We start from the raw sequence: 13,961 nt of genomic DNA, 5'->3' as shown, positions 1-13,961 counted from the left end.
CAGATCAGTAGGTGAATAGATGACTGGCAGGTTTCCTGAAGTTATCATTACAAACCAGAGGATCATTTGCATCGTAGAACTCCAGCAGCCTGGTTCCCTCCTCATTACAGGAACCAAAACCGTAGCATCAGTGTATGCCATGGAAGCCCCTTGCATGTTGTCCAACTTGTCCATTGAAGTTGCCAGCCACAAAGAGAAGGTCCCTGTTGTTCATCCACAAGGTAATCTGCAAGAGGAAGGGTGTCATAAAATTAGTCTTTCTGTTCATCTGGTAGCCCTGGCTGAGGAGCATAAGCTGAGATAATGGTTGCTAATCCATGTTGCAGCACTAATCTAATCCTTAGTATTCTATCACAGACTCTGACTACCTCGATTACCTTATCAACCCATTTCTCTGCAAGAAGTATACCCACGCCCCCGACCCCATGTGTGTTCCCTACCCAGAAAATCTTACACCTATGTTCTTTGCCTGTGAGGAACCTAGCAGAACCTCCTCTCCACCTTACTTCTTGGATGCAGCACAAATCTACATGTCTCTGCTCGAGCATTTCAAGAATCTCACCAGACCTATCTGTCAGTGTGCCAACCCTATGGATGTGGGAGGTGTGGGCCTGAGAAACCCTGGGATGGGGGACAGCAGTATCATGTACCTGAAAAGAAAGCTCGCATTTGGTTGAACTCATAAACATACATTAGCCTTCACCCTTCATACACTACACCATCATTTTATGTGCTACATAATCACTACATTACATAGGAGATAAACCCTAAGTAGGGACGGGAGAGCATTAAGCCTTTGGAAATGTTCAGGGGAAAGACATCCGATAGAGGTCTGAGAATAAAGACTTCTGTGAAACGGCAAACACTCTGGCTGCTGGTGTGGAATAATAATAATAATAATAATAATAATGAGATAGAATTGGACATTTGCATTCTTAACTAGAGCTATAAGCAACAGTTTTCAGTCAGCCAAACTATGACAAAATTAAATGAATGAATGGCTGAATGGCAATAATAAATGAGTGTAAGAAAAAGGGAGAGCTGGATTGAGCATAGGGATCTTAAGTTTCTTTCTCGAAACATACAGCTTGGAAGACTATGCTGACATACATAATGAAATAATAAAGTAATCATAATTTGCACTGTAAAAACAGGTTTTAGATGTGTGCTAGGTTGGAAATCAAAGTTGCTCGGCAAGAGAGATCAATACCACGAGAGATCAGTACTAGTCTTACAAAGAGTAAGTCCTGTAGCTGATTTGTTCAACTAGATGTGGTGTTCTAGCATGGCTTCAGTGAAATGACTGAAACAAATAAAAGAATATAGATACATGTATAAAAAGCACCATTCGAGTGTGGTCGATGCTACTACCAACTGACTGGCTCACGTGCCAGTGACACATAAAAAGTACTATTCTAGCATGGTCAGTGCCAGTGCTGCCTGATTGACCCACATGCCAGTGGCACACAAAATGCGCCCACAACACTCACGGAGTGGTTGGTGTTAGGAAGGGCATCCAGCTGTAAAAACCTTGCCAGATCAGATTGGAACCTGGTACAGCCTCCTGGCTTGCCAGTCCTCAGTGAAACCATCCAACCCATGCCCGCATGGAAAGCAGGCATTAAACAATTATCATCATGATGATATGTATACATAACATACAACATACACCTTGATATTTGTTTATTTTTTTCAGACACTGCATCACCAAACCCATCCCTTCCTGGTCCACAACAGAAAGCAGCCCCTATGACACCCAGAACTAATGTGGCATCCGGAGAAAATGCTGGCATTGAAATAAACCTAATGACTGATTCAATTTCTAATGCATCTGTGAGTAAATAGATTCACTTAACATATTTGTATTTAATTGTTATTTCATTTCCAAATGAGGAATCATTAAAGTTAATTAAAACATTTTCTCAATCAAACTCAAACATTTTATTTCCTTCACATCTGATATCCTGAGTATATCTTTTGCGAACTTTAACAACCTCAAACTTACTACAGCCATTCTGTAGAGCCTTTCTTAACAACAATATCAACTGCAACAATGTATCTCTCTTCTCTCCGCGGAATGTTCCTTAGTTGTTTACCATTAATTACTTTTGTAGGTTGATGTCATCATTAACAGCACCAATAAAATCCTCCAGCTTAATGATGGTTCTATCTCCAAATTTATTCTCAATTCTGCTGGTCCACAGATACAAGATGAATGTAACCAGAAATATCCTCAAGGTATTTCTACATCAGAAATTGCCATCACTAAAGGATATAACCTCAAATGTAAGAATGTATTTCATCTGGCATTACCTCCCTGGGATGAAAATTCCTCTGATTTAGTAAGTATCAATCATATGATATTGATTTATTGAAACAGTTAATGTTTGAAGAGAACCTTATGCATGTTGTGTGAGAATCATAAAGCAAATGTCAGCATCCTGTTTAATATTTGTTCTTCCAAGTTATCGTTGGAAGGAAGCAGAAGATATCGATGAACAGGACACTTTTATATATAAATAGAAGGAAAAAAGCCTCATGGCCTAACAACAGTTATGTGACTGATAAATAAGACTATATTAAAACATATTTCTCTGTTTTACTGTCTGTATTGGTGAGTTTTTCTCTGTCATGGCACGAGCACTAGAGAGGTTGTCATGTCCTCAACAACACTAAAGACTCCTCTTGGGTCTGCATTGTCTCTCTTCATTCACCAACCATTTTACACGGTGGATGGGGGTCTGACTTATTGTAGCAGCAACATGAGTGAGGTTACCTTGTCCCTTGCAGGACTAAAGAGTGATAGGAATGACAGTTGTGTTTAGAAGTGGTAGGTGTGAGAGGAGGATATATTTATTACAACTTAATGGTTTCTTCCTGTAATAAGAAAATAATTTAATAAAATGTTCATTATCAATTACTAAACAATTATTTTTTTTAGATTCTGGCAAACTTGACTCAAATAATAACCACTTGTCTGGAAAATGCTGAGAGAATGGGAGCAAAGAGCCTTGCATTTCCTATAATAGGATCTGGAGTACTGAAGTACCCCATTGAAAAACTACCTAGAACTATGTATGAAGCAGTGAAAAGCTACTCAAATCTAAATTCAAACCAGATCAAAGTTGTAAACTTCGTTGTTTTTCCTCCAGACAAAGAAATAGCAAAGGTTGGTTGATGTATTTGTTGTTTGTTGTTTGATGTTGATATTCTTGGAATTTACCAAAAACCAATATTCCGCAATAAAGAAAAGAAAATAGAAATGACCCTCATAATAATTTACTGCCCTTGTTCCATACTTTCATGGGTGCAACATTTTGACTGGCTCCAATGAGCCACAAGGGTTTATTGAACCCCAGTGTCTGCTTTGGCATGGTTTCTATGGCTGGATGCCATTCCTAATGCCAACCACTTCACAGCATGTCCTGGGTACCTTTCTTCATGCTACCTTTAATGCTGTTCATTATATTTTGTTGTGCTTTATCCTTTCATTATACCATTTCCCATCACCAAATTCTTGCTTCTGAAATATTCCATTGTAACATTTGAAGCTAAGAATGTTTTGTTTGTTGTTGTTGTTGTTGTATCCAAAACCAACTCTACAAGAATTGCTAACACTGAAGGTCTTCTTTGCAGTTTGGCTGCTGATCTTATTGTTCTTATTTAACCCCGAGTCGGTTCTGATTCAGCAGATTTGAAGTCAGTGATGTCTGTCTTCCTTTCACTCTTTTCTTCCTCTTCTTCCAAGCTGCCACAATCAAGACACATTTCACAATTCCACACCAATAATCTCTGTCTGCACCCCCCCTTACTCTGCTTCTTGTTCTGTGTCTTTTCCAAGAATATCAATGTAACTGAGTGGAACTCACCTCCTGTCGGAGTGTGGAAATCTCCAAAATATAAAATCTGATCTGGTCAAGAGTTCAACAAAGTAGCAGGGGTCAGCAAACCCTATTCTGTGTTTGAGCATCGATAGCAGAGATGGGTGGAATATCAACTTCATCATTGTTTAACATCTGTTGTCCATGCTGGATTGGGTTGGATAGTTTGACTGGGCTGGCATGCTGGAAGGCTGTACCAGGTTTCAGTCTGATTTGGCATGCTTTTTTACGACTTGATACCCTTCCTAATGCCAACCACTCTGAGAGTATAATGGGGTTTTTATGTGCCACTAGCGTGGGTGCTGTTTGCATGGCACTGGGTTGGGTTTATGTCCCATTGGTATGGGTGCAAATTTGCATGAAACTGGTATCTGCCACAGCTGCAATTTTCCTTGGCTTGATGGGTCTTTTTCTCAAGCACGACATAATACCAAAAGTCTTGGTCATTACCTCTATCAGGCCCAACACTCAAAAGGAACTCAGCTGTTTTGCCTCCAGGAAGCCCAATAACTTACTGCTTTCTTCATAGAGAAGCATTGATGGCAAAAACATTAGGAGACAAATTAAGCAAAGTTTTGAATCAAGGTTTTGAGATTGTAAATTTTATAAAAACAAGACTAGTAAAGTGATGTTTATTCAAGCAGTTTTGTATTGATATGGATTCACAAAACAGACCCCTGCTTTTGCACAGAGAGGTGGCTTTCAAAAGGGAAAGCACTTGATCGTGTATATGAGTTACAAGAGCTACTCAAGTTTTTTGAAGAAATGGAACAAAACCACTTTTGTGAGCTCCTTCGATGTAAATGTTGGATTAGCAGATTAGTGTATTTGGCTAATATATTTCAGCACCTCAGTATTTTGAATACTAGCATGCAAGGAAATGAAGAAAACATTTTGATATCTACTGATAAAATGAAAGCATTTCAGAAAAAAACTACTTATCTGGAAGAAAAGTGCTACTAAGGGTAATCTGGAAATGTTTCCTTTGATAAGTAGAACTTGCATAAATGACATCTTTCCTTTAATACTTGAAAATTTCACAAATTTGGAAGATAAATTAAATTATTATTTTCCATCACTTAACACTGAACAATATGCTTGGATTTGAAATCCATTCATTGAAATTTCAGATGATGCTAGTTTAACATTAACCAAAGAAGATTAGCAGTTATATCCACCAATGGTGGATTGAAGATTAAATATAAAGAATCTAGTCTTGAAAAATTTTGGATTTCAATCAGAGAAGAATACCAGTCAATATCCTGAAAAGCTTTAGCCATTTTACTGCAATTTTCAACATCATATTTATTCGAATTAGGAATTTCCATTCTCACCAACATCAAGTGCAAAAAGAGAACAAATCTTCAGTCTATTGACAAGGAAAAGAGAGTTTGTTTATCATACATACGTCCCAACATTGAAGAAATTGCTAAGACATGCTAGGCTTATACTTCACAATAGTGCAAAACAGATGAGGAATAATGGTAGATACCCTTGTTTTCAGTTATTTCTTTTGCATTATACTTCTTAGTATTTTGTGTGTAGTGTGCCCACAATTTTTTGTAAGGCTTCAAGTGTGCCACGGCTTCTAAAAGTTTAATAACCACTGCCTTATATATTTTTGTATATAATTCTTTTATTATTATTATTATTATGGTTGTTATGTATGATATCATTTCATCCTGGTTTTAGCACTTCAGCATGGCACAACTTGAGATTTTAAAACTAGTTTATATAAAGTTATTTCAAAACTAAAGTTAAAGATGATCAATTTTTTGTCTTCTAATAATAATGGAAAAAAGAAGGGAAATAGAGGGACAGGGAGAAATAAAGAGAGAAAAACCCTCTTATTTCATTTTGAAATACATTGCATTTATTTTTTTCCCTTTATTTATACATAGCTCTAATATTAATTTGCCTTGTATACTAGTCCTTTATATAGTGACATTTCTCGTCCTTTCTACAGGCAAAATAGAAACCCTTGTCTTTTTTCCAGGCGCAGATTTGGAATTTCTGGCTGCATTTTCTTTTTGCTTTGCAGCTGGACTGGCACCTGTGCAGGTGGCATCTAAAAAATGCCATTTGAGCATGGCTGTTGCCAGTACCGCCTAACTGGCCCTCGTGCCGGTGGCACATAAAAGCATCCAGCTGTAGAAACTCTGCCAGATCAGATTGGAGCCTGGTGCAGCCATCTGGTCCGCCAGTCCTCAGTCAAATCATCCAACCCTGCTTTCAGTTGTGTTTGTTTGTCTGTGGACAAGATATCACGAGAATCGCTGAATGGATCCGGATAAAACTTTCAGGGATGTTTGGCACCATGGCTAGCACAAACTAATCTGGTACCAGACAAGGATTCTGGATTACGTTTTCCTCTTTTTTTTTTACTTAATTTTTGAAAGCGAAGGGTCCATTTTTAGTATTTTCGTTTGTGAGAGCAGTCGAGTTTATTTCAGATATTCTCATTTCAAAAATCATCTCTGACCAATCGTTGAGAGGACGCTGGTGTTGCCTTGGCACTCTCTGATTGCTTTTGTTTTTATTTCATCTCACCATGATATTTTTTTTATGTTTATGCTTCAGATCTCTTGATGGATGTGTAGATTGACTTTATATATTCACTCTCTGTATATATATATGCATATGCGTATGTATATCATCATCATCATCGTTTAACGTCTGCTTTCCATGCTGGCATGGGTTGGACAATTTGACTGAGGACTGGCGGACCAGATGGCTGCACCAGGCTCCAATCTGATCTGGCAGAGTTCCTACAGCTGGATGCTTTAACGTGCCACCGGCACGAGGTGCCAGTTAGGCGGTACTGGCAACGGCCATGCTCAAATGGCATTTTTTACATGCCACCTGCACAGGTGCCAGTCCAGCTGCACTGGCAACAACCTCACTCGAATATTTTTTCAGGTGCCACTGGCACAAGTGCCAATAAGGCAGTGCTGGTAATGATCATGCTTGAATGGTGCTTTTCACGTGCCACCAGCACAAGAGCCAGTCAGCTGCCCTGGCAATGATCATGCTCAGAAGGTGCTCTTAGTGCTCCACTAGTACCCCAGTTGAACCGTCCAACCCATGCTAGCATGGAAAGCGGATGTTAAATGATGATGATGATGATGATGATGATAGAATACTTAAGTTCGGGCTAGTTTTGCAGAATTGTATAGCTACAATTATATTTGCCTACACCTCACAAGTGGGCCTACCAAATGTACAGAAGGACCACTTTTATGATATTTTTCTGCAGGCTACTTCAAAGATGAGTTACAAAGATCTCGCCTTAGCAAACATAGTACCAGTTACGCAATGGGGTCAATGTAATCGACTTAATCCCTTTGTGTGTCCTTGTTTGTCCCCTCTATGTTTTGCCCCTTGTGGGTAGTAAAGAAATATATATATATAGCAGAGTATTGTAGATCGCTTGAAGCGTTGTGTATTGTTTATAAAATATAAAGTGTCTTGAATGGCGCAACAATGCAGAGTGGACTATAATAACTAATTATAATTTAATTATCCATAGTCTGATATAATATTTTGGAATACAAAAATTCTTTCTTCAGATATCGCTAGAAATTGATCTGATCAAGTCACTACTATAATCGGTTCTCCAATGGTTACTGAATTTTTTTTTTGGAAGTGTCTCTGCAGTGGTCTCATGAAGCTCCTTCTGGAGTTCCTCATTAGAAGTGCATGAGGACGGCTATGTCTCAAGTGTATTGGCATATCTGCAGCGGTGCTTCTAAGTTATGTATTATACATGCAATCATGAGCATGTTACCAGAAATGCACTTACTTGCATCCAGATGTAGCTAAATAATATATTCTTTGCTAATTTCCAGCCTGTTGTTAATTTGGGGTGCTAGTCTTTCTTTGAAAATAGCTTCCTTAATTCTTAAATTACCCAAATTTCTTTCATTGGCCTCAGTTGTGACTGTTATGCTTTTGCCGGTATTCCGGCATCTGTCTAGATGTTTTCTGAAAAAGGAGGCTCTCGTGTTCAGATGTTCTTTGATGTGGCCGTGTAACAGTCTTGTTGTGCCACCCACATAGAACTTGTTGCATCTGTTACATTATGTTCTATACACAACATTTAGCCATTGGCATAAATCTGTGTCATGGACGGGGCAGTTAGCTAGTGTGCATTGATTGCTGTCCCTTGCTCATTTCTTTGCAAGGTGTCCTCTCAGAGAGGGGCCGGAGTGGGCTAGCTGTATGTCTAATCCTTCTCTTCTTATGGTTCTTCAGGTGGCTGTAGTTATCCTCTCACTGTAGTTATCCAGTTGAAAATTCTGGGCATCCTGTTAGCAAATGAAGTGCGTAATGGTGATTAAATAATATCAATAAATATTCCAAATGTCTGTTTTGTTATATATATGTGTAAAGTAATGTAAAGTCTTGTGTAAAAAGGGTAAAGACCCCCCCCATCCTTCGGTCATGAATGACCATGGATTGCACCTAGAAAGCTTCCCTCCAAAGCAGAAGTCTAGGCAAGGTTGTTTTGTGGGAGAGGAGCCAGTTGCCTATGCATACCAGTTTCTCTTTTCCATACCATGCCCAAGAGAAAAGACTGATACAGGTTGGCACCAAGTGATGCTGCAACTCATTTCTACTGCTAAGTGACTGGAACAATGTGAAATAAAGTGTCTTTCTCAAGAACACAACACAGGAATCAAACTCGCTACCTTATGATTGTGTGTCTGATGCTGTAACCACTGAGCCAGGTGTACAACCAAAATTGTCCACATTTTAGAGTCAGCTTTAAACCTTTGTATCTCAGGAATGCTTAAAGATAACTTAATGAAACTATCAGAGGTTTTTCCAATGCTATTGGACTCTACTTTGAGTAAGAAAAATGTTAATTACTCACAAAACTTACCAGAAGTATCGTTATGAAGTTGATTATGGACGAAAATGACATTTTCATGAATAATTAACCATAGCTTTGGATGGAGATCTCATAAAGGATTGGAATAAATTTTAAATGGAAGCTTAAAATTTTATTTCAAAGTGCCTGAGAAAATTCTAACCAAAATTCTATCTTTTAGGCATCAAGAGTTTCTCCTCTTTTGGCAATGCCTTCCTCACCCCACTTCCTGACCATACCACAAGCTTTCTTAATGAATTCTTCATCAATGTCTTCCTCCTACGTCCTACATCATAGGGTTTTTGAGGGTTTGAAGGTTACTGTGGGGCTTCTCACAAGCTTTTCTAACCAGTTCATTCTAGATACTGAAGTCTAAAGGGTTAAAATCAGGTGATGAAAGGGGTCAAGTGTTCCTATCCCCAAAATTTTTGTACCATTGCATTTGTGTGAAAAGGAGCTTCATCTTGCTGGAATGTAAATTTGAAGTCCTTAATGATTTGGGGTTTCCCTTGTTTCTTGCTTCTTGATTCACAAAGAATCCAGGTCTTTACATCTTTCAAAACCTGAACATAACAAACTCCTATCAGTCTCTCAACCTTATCAAACATGATCAGTGGCATCTTCTTACCATCAAAGGCTGTACAGGCGAAAATCATCACCTTGGCAGAGCTTGTGCACCTGAAAATGACTCCAGGATTGTTTCACTTTGTTCAAGATCCTCTCCAACCTTCTAACATTTTGTTCTGGAGTAACAAGATACCTCATAGGTCTCACATGCGATTTCATTTTCAAGTCCCTTATCACTGCTCTTTAAACTGTCATAGCTGAAACTCCTCTCTCATATGCTAAGCATCTTTTGGATTGAGTTGGATCTGTTCTGATTGATCTCTTCAGCTCCAGATTGAAATGATGAGCCCTCTTGTGGATATGACCTCCAGATCCAGTTTTTTCCTTCCACTATCCCCACTTTCTCAAACTTATTAACAATTCTCTTGATGGCTCTTGAATGGACATTGAAGATAGAAGCCAGAGAATGAATGTTGGTACCATTACTTAAGAGCTGGATGATCTTAGCCCTTTCAACATTGATCAGTAAGGAAGACATGGTGAGGTTGGCACAAACGATTTCAGCCTGTTCTAGCTAAGTATCTCAATGGATATTTCACTGATTCTTACAAAAACTTGTGTCAATATGGCCAGACATCTTATTTGGAAAACATGGGAAATTGCAAATCGATTAGTTTATTGGTTTGGGGAAGTTTTAAGAATTTGCGAGTGTAACAGTTTTGCTGATACACCCTGTATATAGACTATTGTGAATGTCTTGTATTTATATACTCTACTTTGTATGCGTAGATGGATGTAAGCAAGCTGTATATAAACTGAGCGTCATATAAACACTTTCTGTATACAATATGTGTTGGGGACAGGAAAAGATTGTTTGGCTGGACCCGTTCCTTTTCTTCTTTCTCCTTTTATCTATACCCACAGTGTTGGGTACACATCTGCAGATATACTCTGTAGGACAGTATATATAGCATTGAAGTAAAGCACTGTTGACATACCAGTAATTCACTGAGATTTACTCAAAGCCAGTCTGTTTCAACAGAAATGTTCTTCCTTTGTTTTAATCAGTTTTGAAAATAATGAAGAATTAAGCAAAATCGGTCATTATTAAGCTGGTGTTTGGACACAACATGGAATCTTGACTAATTTTTTACTGTTACATAGAAAATCAATTATGTTTTTGATTGAGTGATGATAAATTATTTGTTTGTTTCTAACAGAAATTTAATGAATATTTCCAAGAAATTCTGGCAAATGGTTCTGCTGCATAATCAGGTAAATTGTTTTTTTTTTACTTTTGTTGAATATTATTTGGGAAGAAATTAGTGCCATTTGTCAGCAGTTTTGATTTTATAATGTTGACCAACAGAGGGACCACTATTCTAATTGACAGTACCTCGGTAGATAAAGCAATTAAGGGTATGAAGATAGGGAAAACCCCCGGCCCATCAGGAATCACTACTGGGATGCTTAAAATATTTGACAGTGTAGGCTATAGTCTTGTCACTTGTATAGTCAACAAGGTGATACATGAAGGAGTCATACCTAAAGACTGCTGTAGCAGCACCATAGTCAACTGCTACAAAGGTAAAGGTGATGCATTAAATAGGAATAATTACAGAGGTATCAAATTGTTGGGTCAGGTATAGATCATTCTAAGTCTTTTCATCTCTCCAAATATTTTTCCAAAAGTTTTTAACTTCTTCCGTGGGAGTGAGGTCTTCAACAGTTATTTTCTCCTCTGTAGAATGTTTTCAGCTTGGATGTGAACAGCTTATTTTGCTTGTAAAACTTGTTTCTCTTCTCAAATCTTCATATTCATTGAGCTTTTGCTTGGAATTTTTGTTGCAGTGTTTCTTTGACGGAAAGCGGTTCTCTTGGCAAGAATTTACGTTTCCTTTCATTTTTCTTCCTTTTTTTTTTTTAGTATTATTTTTTACTTTTAATCTGCATGTTTGTTACAATCACTTGCCAAGACACACCCAGTTTTCTGGGGCAAGTAAAGGATAAGAGATGTTACAGTATGATTGAAATCTTGGGGAGAAGTGACAAGGGCAGTTCCAAAATAACTTCATTTAAATGGATAGGGTTTATCTAAGGATGTGGGCAGTACTTGTCACCACATTCTTTTGGATTTCTCTGAGACACAGTTCTGGAATCTTATTGAGATGTCTTTTAATCATACCTAGGGTACCTACAATAACAGGAATAGTTCTCGCTTTAAGATGCCACATCTTTTGTATTTCAATTTTCAGGTCTTTATATTTGCTTAATTTATCAAATTCCTTTATTATTATTATATTATTATTATTATTATTATTATTCAGTAGTTTTATTTTTATAGCGTGCTTTCACTTCACTACCGAGCACAGCTCTGTGTGCCTTGGGTATGTGCTGTGATTTGTTGTGATGCTCTGATGGTTATTGTATGGAAAGTGTTCTGCGTAGGATGTGTGCAGTGCCTAGTAGTGCAATTTTCTGTATGTTATATGTGTTTGTAAGTCCTGGTGTTTTTGTTATGTATTTGTCTGAATATTTTTTTATCATGCCTAATGCACCTACTATGATAGGAATTGTTTCTGTTTTCAGGTTCCACATTCTAGTTACCTCTATTTCCAGGTCTTTGTATTTTGAGAGTTTCTCCATTTCTTTTAGAGACACGTTGTCATCTGCCGGTATTGATACATCAATTAGAAAGCATTTTTTTTCTTCATGATCTCTGACAACTATATCTGGTCTGTTGGCCTTAATTTCTCTATCTGTGTGTATCGGCATATCCCAGAGTATGGTTGCTTTCTCGTTTTCTGTGACCTTTTCTGGTGTGTGCCTATACCATCTTTTTTCTGTTGTTATTCCATAATGTTGGCATAGCTTCCAATGTATGTAGGTTCCAACTCTGTCATGTCTGTGAATATATTCCTTCTTAGCCAGGACTGGGCAGCTAGAGATAATATGATTTATTGTTTCTTGTCCATCTCCACATATTCTGCAGTTACTTGTAATATTTCTTTTCATTACATGTTTTTGGTAATTTCTGGTGGGGAGGCTTTGGTCTTGTGCTGCAATTAAAAATCCCTCTGTTTCTGCTTTGAGTCCTGAGCTTCTCAACCATTGCTAGGATTTTTCTTTGTCTATTTCTTTTGCGTTTAGTTTAGTGCAGTATTTACCATGAAGGGGCTTTTCTTGCCATTGTTTTATCATGGCTCGTTGCTGTTCTATTTTTAGTTTGGATTTCATTTGTTTTATAGCTTTTGTTGTTTCTTCATCATCTTCTTCTTCTTCTTTGTGTTTATTAGGTGGTATGATTTCTTGTTTGTATTTGTCAGCTTCCTTTAATACTGAGAACAGTTTTTTGTTTTGCTCGTGTTTTGCTGCTATCTGGATCAGTTTTCCTTCCTTCTGAAGTAGGTATTATTATTATTATTATTATCATTATTATTATCATTATTATTATTATTATTATTATTATTATTGCTTTCATGGAAATTTGAAGCTCCGTAAGTTGAAATACTGTTTGTAATCTTTTTGGCCTTCTAAGGCCCAGTTGTTTTCATTTTATTCTTACTATTACATTTCTGAGATTGTCTGGACTGCACAGATAGTAATTTTGTGTAGAAACCGCTCCTGTTTATAATGATGATAATATTATGGCATTTTGTAACTTAATATAATGAACTCTTGACTTTGTATGTGTGCCTTTGAATATAGATATGTGTATGTTTGTATATTGTAATATTCTAATATATTGTTTTGACCAACTGTAACCTTGAATATAGAACATATGTATGTATATTCATCATCATCATCATCATCATTGTTTAACGTCCGTTCTCCATGCTAGCATGGGTTGGACGGTTCGACCGGGGATCTGGGAAGCCAGAAGGCTGCACCAGGCTCCGGTCTTATCTGGCAATGTTTCTACAGCTGGATGCCCTTCCTAACGCCAACCACTCTGTGAGTGTAGTGGGTGCTTTTTACATGCCACCTGCATTGGTGCCAGGCGAGGCTGGCATCGGCCACGGTCGGATTGGTGCATTTTATGGAAGCCAGTTGAGGCGGCACTGGCTTCGGCTACGATTCGGATGGTGCTTTTTACGTGCCACCGACACGGAAGCCAGTCGAAGTGGCGCTGGCATCGTCCACAATTCGGATGGTGCATTTTATGGAAGCCAGCCGAGGCGGCACTGGCTTCGGCTACGATTCGGATGGTGCTTTTTACGTGTCACCGGCACAGAAGCCAGACGAGGCGGCGCTGGCATCGGCCACAATTCAGATAGTGCTTTTTATGTACCTCCAGTCGCAGGGCCCTGGCATCTGCCGGGTGCTAGTCATAGGATTGGTTCGATTTCGATTTCACTTGCCCCAACAGGTCTTCGCAAGCAAGGGGGGTTGCCATAGGTGCCTGTCGTTGGATGAGGTTCGATATTGACTTCGCTTGCCTCAACAGGTCTTTGTGTGTCCAAGGGAGGAAAGACATGCATAAGTGGGCTGGACTCACTTGTCCTGCCTGGTCTTCTCACGCACAGCATATTTCCAAAGCTCTCGGTCGCCGGTCATTTCCTCAGTGAGACCCAAGCTTCGAAGGTCATGCTTCACCACCTCGTCCCAGGTTTTCCTGGGTCTACCTCTTCCACGGGTTC

General features: G+C 38.5%; 1 protein-coding gene across 3 annotated transcripts in view; it reads left to right on the top strand.

The window, feature by feature from the left end:
* LOC115211026 (protein mono-ADP-ribosyltransferase PARP14-like) overlaps positions 1 to 13,961 on the top strand; it is a 72,932-nt gene that overhangs the window by 39,946 nt on the left and 19,025 nt on the right. For 2 of the 3 annotated variants that reach the window (XR_003881459.2, XM_029779898.2), the window contains exons 7-10: positions 1,697 to 1,833; positions 2,115 to 2,342; positions 2,942 to 3,169; positions 10,542 to 10,596. Coding sequence is in view for 1 of the 3 variants with exons in the window: in XM_029779898.2 (XP_029635758.1) it covers positions 1,697 to 1,833; positions 2,115 to 2,342; positions 2,942 to 3,169; positions 10,542 to 10,592 (644 nt within the window). In the remaining 2 variants the exon portion in view is untranslated. Of the gene's footprint in view, positions 1 to 1,696; positions 1,834 to 2,114; positions 2,343 to 2,941; positions 3,170 to 10,541; positions 10,597 to 13,961 lie in introns of those variants that run through there. The other variant, XM_029779879.2, reaches the window with a different exon arrangement.

Source organism: Octopus sinensis, linkage group LG1 (assembly GCF_006345805.1).
Source record: "Octopus sinensis linkage group LG1, ASM634580v1, whole genome shotgun sequence".
NCBI classification, from domain to species: domain Eukaryota; kingdom Metazoa; phylum Mollusca; class Cephalopoda; order Octopoda; family Octopodidae; genus Octopus; species Octopus sinensis.
The sequence above is the reverse complement of the archived record's forward strand: the minus strand, read 5'-3'. Positions and strand labels throughout refer to the sequence as shown.